At 46.2% G+C, this 12668-nt stretch overlaps 1 protein-coding gene across 1 annotated transcript in view; it reads left to right on the top strand.

Annotated features, from left to right (window-relative positions):
- LOC140191076 (microfibril-associated glycoprotein 4-like) overlaps window positions 1-10547 on the top strand; it is a 42162-nt gene extending 31615 nt beyond the window's left edge. Inside the window, 3 exon segments of the mRNA XM_072248151.1 lie at window positions 15-307; window positions 7515-7572; window positions 7574-10547. Of these exon segments, the coding sequence (XP_072104252.1) occupies window positions 15-307; window positions 7515-7572; window positions 7574-7769 (547 nt within the window). The 3' untranslated portion in view covers window positions 7770-10547.
- The last annotated feature ends 2121 nt before the right edge of the window (window positions 10548-12668 follow it).

Here is a 12668-nt window from a genome sequence, read left to right as displayed (position 1 = left end):
CTCTTTATCTCTCCATCTCTCTCTCCCCCCTTCCTCCCTTCCCTCCCTCTGTCTCTCTTGCTGCTCTCGCTCTCTTGGCTACGAACCTATAATAGTCTTTTATGTAAATCTTTATTGCTTGCAGGTCTGCAGAACAGACGTCTGCTAACGGCAAGGAGGAACTGTGAACTCGGAATTGACATGGAGGACTTTGAGAACCAGACTGTCCATGCCAAGTATAAGCAGTTTGCAGTGGCCCCCAATTCCAGTCATGCTGAAGGAAACGGCTACTCTCTCCTGGTTCAGGGATTCACTGATGGAGGAGCAGGTAATTGCTTATCCACACCTATCCATAGGGCATCCTATAAAACTCGATAATCCAGCACCCAATTGTTTGGAAATCCCAATCCCGACTCACTCATTACTGAGCCACAGAGTGGAAGCAGGCTGTTTACTGCTTATTTGCTGATCCCATAAAATGTACAGATTTTCTTTACTGTGCAAAAAGTACTGTGTATAGGTGCAATGAATGTGTGTAGACAGAAGGAACTGTAGATGCTGGAATCTGGGGCAACAAAAAAAAAACAAAACTGGTGGAGGAACTCAGCAGGTCAGACAGTATCTGTGGAAGGAAATATGCAGTTGACATTTTGGGTCAAGACTCTTCACTTGGACTGAAAGAGTAGACGGGAGACAGCCAGTATAAAGAGGCAGAATAGTTACTACCCTTCTGTGTTTTTATATGCCTAGCTGCTGCCTAGAAAAGCTCCTTTTGCTGAGTCACTTGGGCACTTCATCATTTCCTGTCAGAGTCACCTTACGTTCCTGTGCCAGGCGCCTCTTTATTAACATACAATCAGTCTCTGTGTAAGCTAATCGAATGCATTGATGGCCACACTCAAACAGTTGTGTGTATTTTTTTGCTTATTGTGTGTTTTTGTTGGCGCGTGGCCAAGTGGTTAAGGCGTTCGTCTAGTGATCTGAAGGTCGTGAGTTCGAGCCTTGGCTGAGGCAGCGTGTCGTGTCCTTGAGCAAGGCACTTAACCACACATTGCTCTGCGATGACACTGGTGCCAAGCTGTATGGGTCCTAATGCCCTTCCCTTGGACAACGTCGGTGGCGTGGAGAGGGGAGACTTGCAGCATGGGCAACTGCTGGTCTTCCATACAACCTTGCCCAGGCCTGCGCCCTAGAAACCTTCCAAGGTGCAAATCCATGGTCTCACGAGACTAATGGATGCCTATAAGTGTTTTTATGCTGCATCAGGTCCAGAGTAACAATCATTTCACTCTCCTTTACACTTGCATACTCAAGAATAAGAATAATAAGAATCTTGCAAAGGGAAGAGTTGAAAGTACAGCTGGCAAGTGATAGGTGAAGAGTTGGGGTCGAAGGATGGAAGTTGTGATGGAAGCTGGAAGGTGATAGGTGGAGATGACAAATGGTGGAATCTGACAGGAAGGGAAGGTAAGATATGGATTTGATGGGTTTCAAAGGCACATTTAATGTCAAAGAAATGTATACAATATACATCCTGAAATGCTTTTTCTTCGCAACCATTCACGAAAACAGAGGAGTGCTCCAAAGAATGAATGACAGCTAAATATTAGAAACCCAAAGATCCCCCCAGCTCCCCTCCCTCCCGCGTGTAAGCAGCATCAAACAACAATCCCCCCTCCCCCCACCAGCAAAAAATGCATCGCCCCCCCCCCACCGAGCACTCAAGCGTGCAGCAAACGCAACAGCAAAGACACAGATGTGCAGCACTCCAAAGACTACGTGTTCACCCGGTATTCGACATACCACAGGCTCTCTCTCTCTCTCTCCCTAATCAGGGAGAGAGAGTTGTCTCCGTTTCACAGCGAGAGGGGAGACACAACAAACAACTCGCTGGTTCACAATGTTAAAAGGCGGGAGTATTGGTAGGGAGTAACATTTAAAAGTCCAGAATGTCAACCAGGCTGGCCCCACCAACATAAATTTAAAAATGTATGTTTTTATGGATGCAAGACCCTGCTAAACATTAAGAACTGAAAGTACTGTAGGTCTACCCCAGAGTAACACTGTTTCATTTGGCTGTATTTATGAATGGTTGAATGACAATTAAACAAACTTGTAAACAGATCACTGAGCAAAACACACATAGTTAGAGGGACAGCATGCAAAAACCCACACAGAAAGCACCAAAAGTCACAAGCAGACACAGTTCCTAGGAACCGTGAGGAGGCATACAGGTTTCTGGGTGTCACAATCTCCCAGGACCTGAAGTGGACACCCAACGCGGACACTCTTATCAAAAAGGCTCAGCAGAGGTTGTATTTCCTACGTCAACTCAGGAAGTACAACCTGTCTCAGGAGCTACTGATTCAATTCTATTCAAGAATAATCCAGTCTGTTCTCTGTTCGTCCATCACTGTCTGGTTTGGATCAACTACCAAACAAGACAAGGATAGACTCCAAGGAACCGTCAGGGCTGCGGAAAGGACTATTAGTGTGAAGTTGCCCTCGATCCAGGACTTATATGCATCTCGAGTCAGGAAGCGAGCAAGCAGCATCATTGTAGACCCATCACACCCTGGACATCACTTGTTCCAACTCCTTCCTTCTGGTAGGCACTTTAGATCACTGTATGCCAGGACAAATAGGTACAAGAACAGTTTCTTTCCATATGCCATCAGTCTTATGAACACTTGAATTTTAGTCTATTATAAACCAAGTCTACTTGTACATACACAGGTACACCTCATTGTATATAGCTCACGATTATTTGCACTATTGTTTTGTTTGCTTGTTGATTCTGTACAGCGAGAGCTCAGGGAAACCGGCATCAAATTCCCTGTATGTGTCCACATACTTGGCGATAATAAAGGATTCTGATTCTGATTCTGATAATACTTAACTTTTGGTTTGAGTCATCAAGAAATAACTAATACTGTTGTAATAATAACACGTTAAATGTTTGATGCATCAGAGCAGTCGGTGTGCAAAGGTGGTGTGCAATCTAACAACAAATGACCGTCTTAGCTGCTTGTCTTGGGATCGCAACACTCTGTTGGACACTGTTAATGTGGAAAGCTGCTCGCCTGATTCACTACTTTCTTGGAGGGCTGCAAGGATGGACAGCAGGGGGAGCTGTGGGGCCTCAGTCGTAGCAAGGACTAGGCCTCAAGCTGCAGTGCCACCTGCTTGCAGCCACCCAGCGGAGAGTGTCAGTGTCCAAGCTGGACTCAGTGCTGCTCCCCGGTGTTTGCCTGGCAGAAGGCAAGCTGTGACTGCAGACCGCTGCAACATTCATGGATATTGTGAGTCTGTGTTTTACTGATATCTTTTCTGTGCTGTATGTGCCTTGAGCTGTGTATGAGTTGGTACTGTGTTTTGCACCTTACCCCGGAGTAACGCTGTTTCGTTTGGTTGTATTCAATGGCATTCATGTATGGTTGAATGACAATTAAACTTGAATTTGGATTTAATAGAGTATCAGAGTTCAATATCATTATCTTGTTCACATTGACGAGGTTGCTCAGTGGGTAACGAGTTCAAACTCTACCCCAGACACTTGAGCGCACATGCCAGGGTGGAAGTGTTGCTTTTTTTAGATAAGATACCAAACCATACTAAAGATAGTGGAGGGGGATGTGGAGATACTTCTTTACCAAAGGAGGCTCCTTCCCTCTGCTAGTCAGCAGGTCACCCTTGGGCAAGGTGTTTACCACCCCCACCTCCATCAGGGTGGCGTGAAGCTCTGGGGGCAGTTGCTGGATGGTAGCATGGCAGCTGGTGCCCATCACAAGTCCTGGTTATGCAACCACTGACACCAGGCAGACAATCTCTGGAGGGTATTGATAATGGCTTGGGTCATCCGTCTTGAAGAAGAAGGCAATGGCAAAACACTAGTGTAGAAAAATTTGCCAAGACCATGATTGTCATATGACACGGCACATAATGACAGTGAATAGTTTTATAATAACCATTGTCTGACTAGCCCATTAATGACCCAGATAGGCTTTTACAACTGTCTAGTTGTTTTATTGTATTGATAGATAGGTAGATATACTTTATTGATCCCGAGGGAAATTGGGTTTTGTTACAGCCGCACCAAACAAGAATAGAGCATAAATATAGCAATACAAAAGCCACAAACAATCAAACAACAAAATGCAAACTATGCCAGATGGAAAATAAGTCCAGGACCAATCTATTGGCTCAGGGTGTCTGACCCTCCACGGGAGGAGCTGCACGTTCGATGGCCACAGGCAGGAACGACCTCCCGTGACGCCCAGTGTCTGTTGTATCTCGGTGGAATATGGCCGGAGTCCAACAGCAAAAAGTTCAATATCCGGTCTACAAACACGTTCCTCGATCGTGATATGACCCGGATTGCACCATCTGTTGTTAACCAGAACAGCAAGCCCCCAACTCCTTTACGCTTACCGCTCTCAGTGCACTTCTGGTCAGCCCAAATGGTCTGGAAGCCGTCCATGGAAAAGTTTTGATCGGGTATGTCCTCGTGCAGCTCCGTTTCAGTGAAACACATAACACTGCACTCCCGAAATGTTCTCTGACGCCTGGCTAGCACCGTGAACTCGTCCATTTTATTACCCACCGAACTCCTCTTCTCCATAAGTCTCTGTTGTCTCGACCCGGTCCTCTTTCCTCGCCTTTGTGATCCCCCTCTGCATCCTCTGTGTGTTTTCCTCCAGAAAACACACAGAGGATGCAATTGGGTGGTAGGGTGGAGATATATTTCTATTAAAGGAGGTGTAAGAAGGCACTCCTTCCCTCCACTAGTCTGCAGGTCACCCTTGGGCAAAGTGTAGCACCTGCTTAGGAATCCCCCCCCACCCCCCGATCAGGGTCATGTGAAGCCACAGGACCAGGTGGTGGATAGTCGTACGAGAAGGTGGTGCGTATCACAAGTCATGGTTATGCACCACTGACGCCAGGCTCTGAAGAGTATTGATAATGGCTGAGGTCACCCGTCTTGTAAAGATACTACCCAGAGGAAGGCAATGGCAAACCAGTTCTGTAGAAAAGAACAACCATGGCTACATGATCGCCCACGTCATATGACACGGCGCATAATGAACAAACAAACTAAATAAATGGCCTCTCAAACACCTAGTGCAATATTTTGTATTTATGCAAACTCTGTGGAATTCACTACTAGTTTTAATGAGGAGTGTGGGCACGTGGCCAAGTGGTTAAAGCATTGGACTAGCGACCTGAAGGTCGTGAGTTCGAGCCCCAGCCGAGGGAATGTGTTGTGTCCTTGAGCAAGGCACTTAATCACACATTGCTCTGCGACGACACTGGTGCCAAGCTGTATGGGTCCTAATGCCCTTCCCTTGGACAACATTGGTGTCGTGGAGAGGGGAGACTTGCAGCATGGGCAACTGCTGGTCTTCCATACAACCTTGCCCAGGCCTGCGCCCTGGAGAGTGAAGACTTTCCAGGCGCAGATCCATGGTCTCACAAGACTAACGGATGCCTTTACTTTAATGAGGAAATTGGTAAATTTTTGAAGGATCAAGATTTATGGGGAACTGGTACGGTGGAGAAGGTGAGGTCTGAGGCAGATCAACTACGATCATATTGATCATTTGATGGGCCATGTGTCCCACTCCTGCCCCCTTTTTGTTGTCAGAGCAGGTAGATGCTGAGAAGAGAGCATAGCACGGAATACAACAAAGTCTGTAGAGAGATGTTTCAGCCACAGCTGGAATATTGTTCTGGAGACTGTGCTAGAAGAAGGTTGAAGCAGGATGCTGAGAGTGAATTATTCCCAGACTGCACAATTACAGGTTATCTGCGTCATTCCAGAAATTGTCAGATGTTCTATTTTTTAAATTTGCTTTTGGATCTACCACCTGAGTCATAAAGTTAGCGTAAACCCCAGGAAACCCTCAGCAGGTCAGGCAGCATCGGAGGGGAGAGCGGAGAGTTAATGTTTCAGATTAGTGACCCATCATTGAAACCCTCACGGTGTTACCATTTGTGAATGATCATCATGACCAGTTTATATGAGATTAAGGACCACTGTTGACATAGTTTTGAAAAGACATAGAGCTTTGGTTATCTACTTTATTTTCTCATACCCCCAGATTCTACCACTGACCTACACACCCAGGCAAATTAACCTATCAACTGCTGCCTATTAATCTATCAGCCTCTGCGTGTTAACCTATCAACTGCTTTGTATTTAGAATGTGGGAGGAAACCACAGCACCCAGAGGAAACCCGTGGTCACAAGAAGGTGCAAACTTCACAGTGTCAGACATCAACATTGAGCCCAAGGGACCAGAGCGTGAGGAATCAGCTTTACCAGCTGTGTCACACAGGCGTTGTTAGGTCTACGAGTCAGCAGTGTGGTGGCTTGGCCTTCCCAGTTCAACCTCGGTGACGCGTTAATTAGGGACTTAATCTTTCTGATCACCGGTCGACAGCTCAGTGATGTCAGCTGGATGCAAACAACAGGAATTCTGCAGATGCTGGAACTTCAAGCAACACACATAAAAGTTGCTGTTGAATGCAGCAGGCCAGGCAGCATCTCTAGGAAGAGGTGCAGTCGACGTTTCAGGCCGAGACCCTTCGTCAGGACTAACTGAAGGAAGAGTGAGTAAGGGATTCGAAAGTTGGAGGGGGAGAGGGAGATCCAAAATGATAGGAGAAGACAGGAGGGGGAGGGATGGAGCCAAGAGCTGGACAGGTGATAGGCAAAAGGGATACGAGAGGATCATGGGACAGGAGGTCCGGGAAGAAAGTCAAGGAGGGGGAGGACCCAGAGGATGGGCAAGGGGTATATTCAGAGAGACAGACCTTATATTCCGTCTGGGTAGCCTCCAACCTGATGGCATGAACATTGACTTCTCTAACTTCCGCTAATGTCCCACCTCCCCCTCGTACCCCATCTGTTACTTATTTTTATACACACATTCTTTCTCTCACTCTCCTTTTTCTCCCTCTGTCCCTCTGAATATACCCCTTGCCCATCCTCTGGGTCCCCCCCCCCCCTGTCTTTCTTCCCGGACCTCCTGTCCCATGATCCTCTCGTATCCCCTTTTGCCAATCACCTGTCCAGCTCTTGGCTCCATCCCTCCCCCTCCTGTCTTCTCCTATCATTTTGGATCTCCCCCTCCCCCTCCAACTTTCAAATCTCTTACTCACTCTTCCTTCAGTTAGTCCTGACGAAGGGTCTCGGCCTGAAACGTCGACTGCACCTCTTCCTACAGATGCTGCCTGGCCTGCTGTGTTCACCAGCAACTTTGATGTGTGTCAGCTGGACGCAACACTGGTTAGTTAGAAAATGAGGTTGGGACTATTTTGCAATGAATATCTGGTCAAAACCAATACCAACTCTTCCAATGATAGAGGACTGACTACTGTATTCGGGGCAGGAAGGCGAGATGGAGTAAATAAAACAAGATGTACCTGGATTAAATTTGTCTCTGATTTGTGGTTAAGCTGCTCTGTGAGCTTCATAACATCCTGGTGAATAGGACAATAAACTAATTAATTGCCGATATCTTTTGTTGTAGGAGACTCGTTGGCCTATCATAATAGGCTCAAATTCAGCACGTTTGACAAGAATCAAGAAGGCCCCCATTAACTGTGCACAGAAGAACTCGGGAGCCTTTTGGTACAAGTCATGTCACACAGTAAACCTCAATGGCCTCTATTTAAGGGGACCCCATGCTTCCTTCGCCAATGGAATCCACTGGGCCACATGGACTGGGTATTATAACTCCCTCAAAGCCACTGCTATGAAAATGAGGCCAGCCTCGGTGGGCTAGGAGGTGCTAGAACAAATTTCAGTCTCCAGTTTACATCCCCCAGTCCCTGTATTCCATTCTCATTCAAGTTCACATTTCAATGTGAATGTTATTACGAGTAAACTCTTCCAGCCGGGTACAGGTATCGATATTAACCGATGTTTCAATGACAAACTCTGCCGTCTTCATCAGGGATGGCAGAGTTCATCGTCAAAACATCGGTTCTAGTCGATATCGGTACCCAGCTGGAAGACCTAGAAGAATTTATTTGTCATATACGCTGGAAGTGCACTAGATCCTTACTAAAATTTTATTACTTTGTTACATTAAAACCACGTTGCAGTTTTGCTGATGTCCTGTGTGAGCTAAAAGAAGCCACAACAATGTGTGCATCCCTTGGTGTCCTAGCTGCATTATCATACTGAAGCACAAAGTCCTCCTGCCTCTCCCCTCAGACGCCGCCTGACCTGCTGAGTGTTTCTTGGGTTCTAAGTTAATGCTACGATTCAGGCTGTAATTCGCTGCGGTGCATCAGACGGCAACCTTGCAGTTTCTTTAGCGTTTGTCTGTTCTTACGAGGCCGAGTTGCTCGTTCAACGCTCAACCCGGCGTGGATGGAAAGCGTGCAAGGAGCCGGCCGGATTCGAACCCGTGACCACTCGCCTCGGAGTCTGGTGCGGAATCCACTCCACCACCAGCTGGCTATATGGTTCAGAGAGATGCAAAGCCAGAAGAGTGATGTTTGAAATCTGTCAAAGTGGATTCCTCCTTCATATAACTACACTCACTGGAGAGATTGTGATCTGGATAGATTCTTAGATTCAGGTTAATATCATTACTTGTTTGTTCCGCTCACCCTGAGATCTTCGGGGGGGTTTTCCCTTCCTGTTCTGCGAGTGGCAGCTGTTCCAAGCTCCTGTACAGCGGAGAAAGAACATTCACGGAGACCCCCCGGCACCGTGATCTGAGCACAACTGAAGGACGCACTGTTGAAGCGTAGTCCATGTTGCGATACGGGGAAAGCAGCTGCGAAATGGTGCACAGCAAGATCCCAGCATCGTCACGACCGTCAACCAGTTGATGAGAGTTTGACAACACCTTGAGATCAGCATGGTTTGTGGGGCTCGCACCTCAGCATTACACAAGGGCCAAGCTGTTACGTGTGGTGGGAGGCGTGTTAATGCTTCCAGGGTGTGAGGGTGGGGGCTTGCACGCGCACACACACACACACACACACACACACACACAGAGATGGAGATGGAGATGAAGATGCGTAGGAAGGAATGGGAGCCTTGGTGAGGCCTGGAGCTTGGTGGCCGGTTGGGTGGGTAACGTTAGACCAGACAGAGTTGGCTAGATGGACCACGCCGGGCTGCAGAAGGAAATCATGGGAGTGGGACCCCAAGGACTTCACAAGAAGATGGGAGCACAGTGGCAGTGAGCTACTCAAAGGAAGACTTACCCACAAGATTATAGACGCAGGCTTCTGAATCTTCTGCCTGGAGGTTGGTATTTGATCATATTGGCCATTTTACCGAGACAGCAAGAAATGCAGACAGAGTTCATGGGGAAGGGGGGATGTATCCACAGCTCTCGGTTTTGGAAACCCTGAAAGGGAAGCTGGTACGGTTAGGAACCTTCTGTATGATACAGCAGCAGTCCTGAACCCACAGGGCAGGATTCTGCTCCAGAGTTTTGTATAAACATAAATACTTTACAAGTCAATATTTGTAGTCTCTGTATTACTGTATGTCTCATGTAATGAGCATGCACATGAATTTGCATAGGTACACGATGTATATAAAGATCCCATTTGCATTCAATGATTATGCTTTAACCATATAACAATTACAGCACGTAAACAGGCCATCTCGGCCCTTCTAGTCCGTGCCGAACTCTTACTCTCACCTAGTCCCACCGACCTGCACTCAGCCCATTCCTTTCCTGTCCATATAGCTGTCCAATTTAACTTTAAACGACAACATCGAACCTGCGTCAGCCACTTCTGCTGGAAGCTCGTTCCACACAGCTACCACTCTCAGAGTAAAGAAGTTCCCCCTCATGTTACCCCTAAACTTTTGCCCTTTAACTCTCAACTCATGTCCTCTTGTTTCAATCTCCCCCACTCTCAATGGAAAAAGCCTATCCACGTCAACTCTATCTATCCCCCTCATAATTTTAAATACCTCAGTCAAGTCCCCCCTCAACCTTCTACATTCCAAAGAATAAAGACTCATAGATCATACTTCCTTCTCTAATTAAATATTGAGATAGTTAAGAGAGTACATCTCCCAATTTGTCTTAATGAAAACAACAAAAAAAATCTCCAAATGCTAGAAATCTGAAATAAAACTAAAAAAATCTGGAAACACTCAGCAGGTCAAGCAGCATATGTAGAGAGAGAATTAGTGTAATTAGTTGAGGTACAAATGTCGGGCACGACTATTTTATCCCTTTCAAAAAGTGCCAGAGGAATGGTTTTTAGTATTTCCCAAGAATGAGACGTCATAATTTGCAGCAACACCAAGGCAGCACAAACTAAACATCAGCCAGAGATAAGCTTCCGGGCGGCACTTGAACCATCTGCCTCAGGGACAAGGGCGCCATAATCAACTGCACAGGAGCAGGGTTGCTACTGGTAATTGGCTAACCACCTGGAGTCGAGCTTAAGGAATGGTTGATCAATTGAATGCTAGCCAATCAAATGTTACCTAATCAAACACTAACCAATCAAAATGCACTGTGAAATTACCATTTTAAAAATAAATGTGGAAGCTGCTTTGCAATTGGTGAAACATTGGTACGAATGAAAATTTTACTTAAATAAAAAAATGATGGATTCACCACATGGACGATGCAGGATGGGTTGAATGCTTCTATTTGTGACTTAAATTAACATAACCGGGTAATACACTCAGTGCCACGTTATGAAGTACACATACACACCTGCTCAATAATGCAAATATCTAATGAGCTATTCACATGGTAGCAAATTAATGCATAAAAGCATGTAGACATGGTCATGAGGTTCAGTTGTCCAGATCAAACATCAGAATGGGGAAGAAATCTGATCAAAGAGACTTTGACTGTGGAATGACTGTTGGTGCCAGACAGGGTGGTTTGAGTATCTCAGAAACCGCTGATCTCCTGGGATTTTCACGCACAGCAGTCACGAGGTTTACAGAGAATGGTGCAAAAAAAACAAAAAAAATCATCCAATGAGTGGCAGTTCTGTGGATGGAAACAATTTATTAATGAGAGAGGTCAGGGGAGAATGGCCAGACTGGTTCTAGCTAACAGGAAGACAGCATTAACTCGAATAACCACACGTTACAACAGTGGTGCACAGGACAGCATCTCTGAACACACAACACATTGAACCTTGAAGTGGATGTCCTGGACACACTGTCATCCCCTCCTGTGGCTACTTTACTTGACATATATTCCTCTCCCTAATAAAGTGGCCACTAAGTGTTCACTATGTTTCAGGGGAAAGGCTCTTACTCTCTCCAGATGTCGTTCTTTTCCACCACCAGTGGATTTCTTTTTCGGACTTTATTTTTATTCCTGATGCTCTGTTGTTACCCAGATCTGCAGTATGTACAAACAATGGGGCCAATTCTAGATTCAGGATGGAGATACCGTGTAAAAAGGCCTCTAGGTTATTAGGACTTATATCCAAGTTGTTTTAAAAGATCGTGTGGCACTCAGGACACTTCATGTTACAGAGCTGTGGTTACATTAGCAAGTTTCTATTTATATATTTCTAGTTATTTTTCTGTCTTCCAGTAATTTCTCCCCTTCCCCTTCTCTCCTTTTCCATTCCCCCTTCTGGCTGCCTTCTTGCCCCTTCCCTTCTTCTTACCTGTCCATCACCTCCCTCTGGTGGCCCTTCACCTTCCCGTATTCCAATAATGCACTCTCTTCTCCTATCAGCTTCCTTCTTCTTCAGCCCTTTACCCTTCCACCTATCACATCCCAGTTTCTAACTTCAGCCACCCCCCCTTCCCCATCACGTGGCTTCACCTATCTTCTGCCAGCTTGTATTCCTCCTCCGCCGCCATTACCTACCAAGCTTCTTATTCCGGCTTCTTCACCCTTCCTTTCCAGTCCTGATGAAGGGTCTTGGCCTGAAATGTCGACTGTTTATTTCCCTCCATGGATGCTGCCTGACTTGCGGAGTTTTTCCTGCACTTTGTGCGTAGGTCTTCATTTCCAACATCTGCATCATCTCTTGTGTTCGGTCTACAGACTTCCATTAATAAGCTGAGGCCAATTGTTCAAAACTAATCATTTGAATGAACAAAACAATCAGTCAAAAGGAGGCAGAAAAGATTTTCTTCTAAGGAACTGAATTTTGAGAGCAGTGACCTGGCTTCACACCTCAACTCAGCTGCTGTCTGTCTGGGTGGAGTTTGCGCATTCTTCCTGTGAACACGTGGGTTTCCCAAGGCGTGCAGCTTGGTAGGCTGTAAACACAAGAATTTCTGCAAGTACGAGGTAATCTGCAGATGCTGGAAGTTCAAGCAACGCACACAAAATGCTGGTGAAACGCAGCAGGCCAGACAGCAATGCGTTCCACCAGCATTTTGTGCGTGTTGCTTGAATTTCCAGCATCTGCAGATTTCCTTGCGTTTGCATTTTTAAATTCACTACTGCGAAGCCTCTTCCAGTGATGCCGACACTGAAGAAGTTGAAACCTTCTCTTCAACAGGAGTTTGGTGAAACCCTCTCTCACTGCTCCCCATCTATAATTTCTTCGGCCCTTCAGCATTTCGACCACATTTTGACTCAGACTCGCTATTACAGCCATATATCCTTCCTTGGAACGTGTCTCCGTCGCCAACTTACTCCAGTTGGCTTTAGGATTCGTTTTCGAGCCTCTCAATTTGGATCTTCTGAGGATCCCAGGTGCTCACA

This window comes from Mobula birostris, chromosome 32, assembly GCF_030028105.1.
Source record: "Mobula birostris isolate sMobBir1 chromosome 32, sMobBir1.hap1, whole genome shotgun sequence".
Taxonomy (NCBI): domain Eukaryota; kingdom Metazoa; phylum Chordata; class Chondrichthyes; order Myliobatiformes; family Myliobatidae; genus Mobula; species Mobula birostris.
The sequence above is the reverse complement of the archived record's forward strand: the minus strand, read 5'-3'. Positions and strand labels throughout refer to the sequence as shown.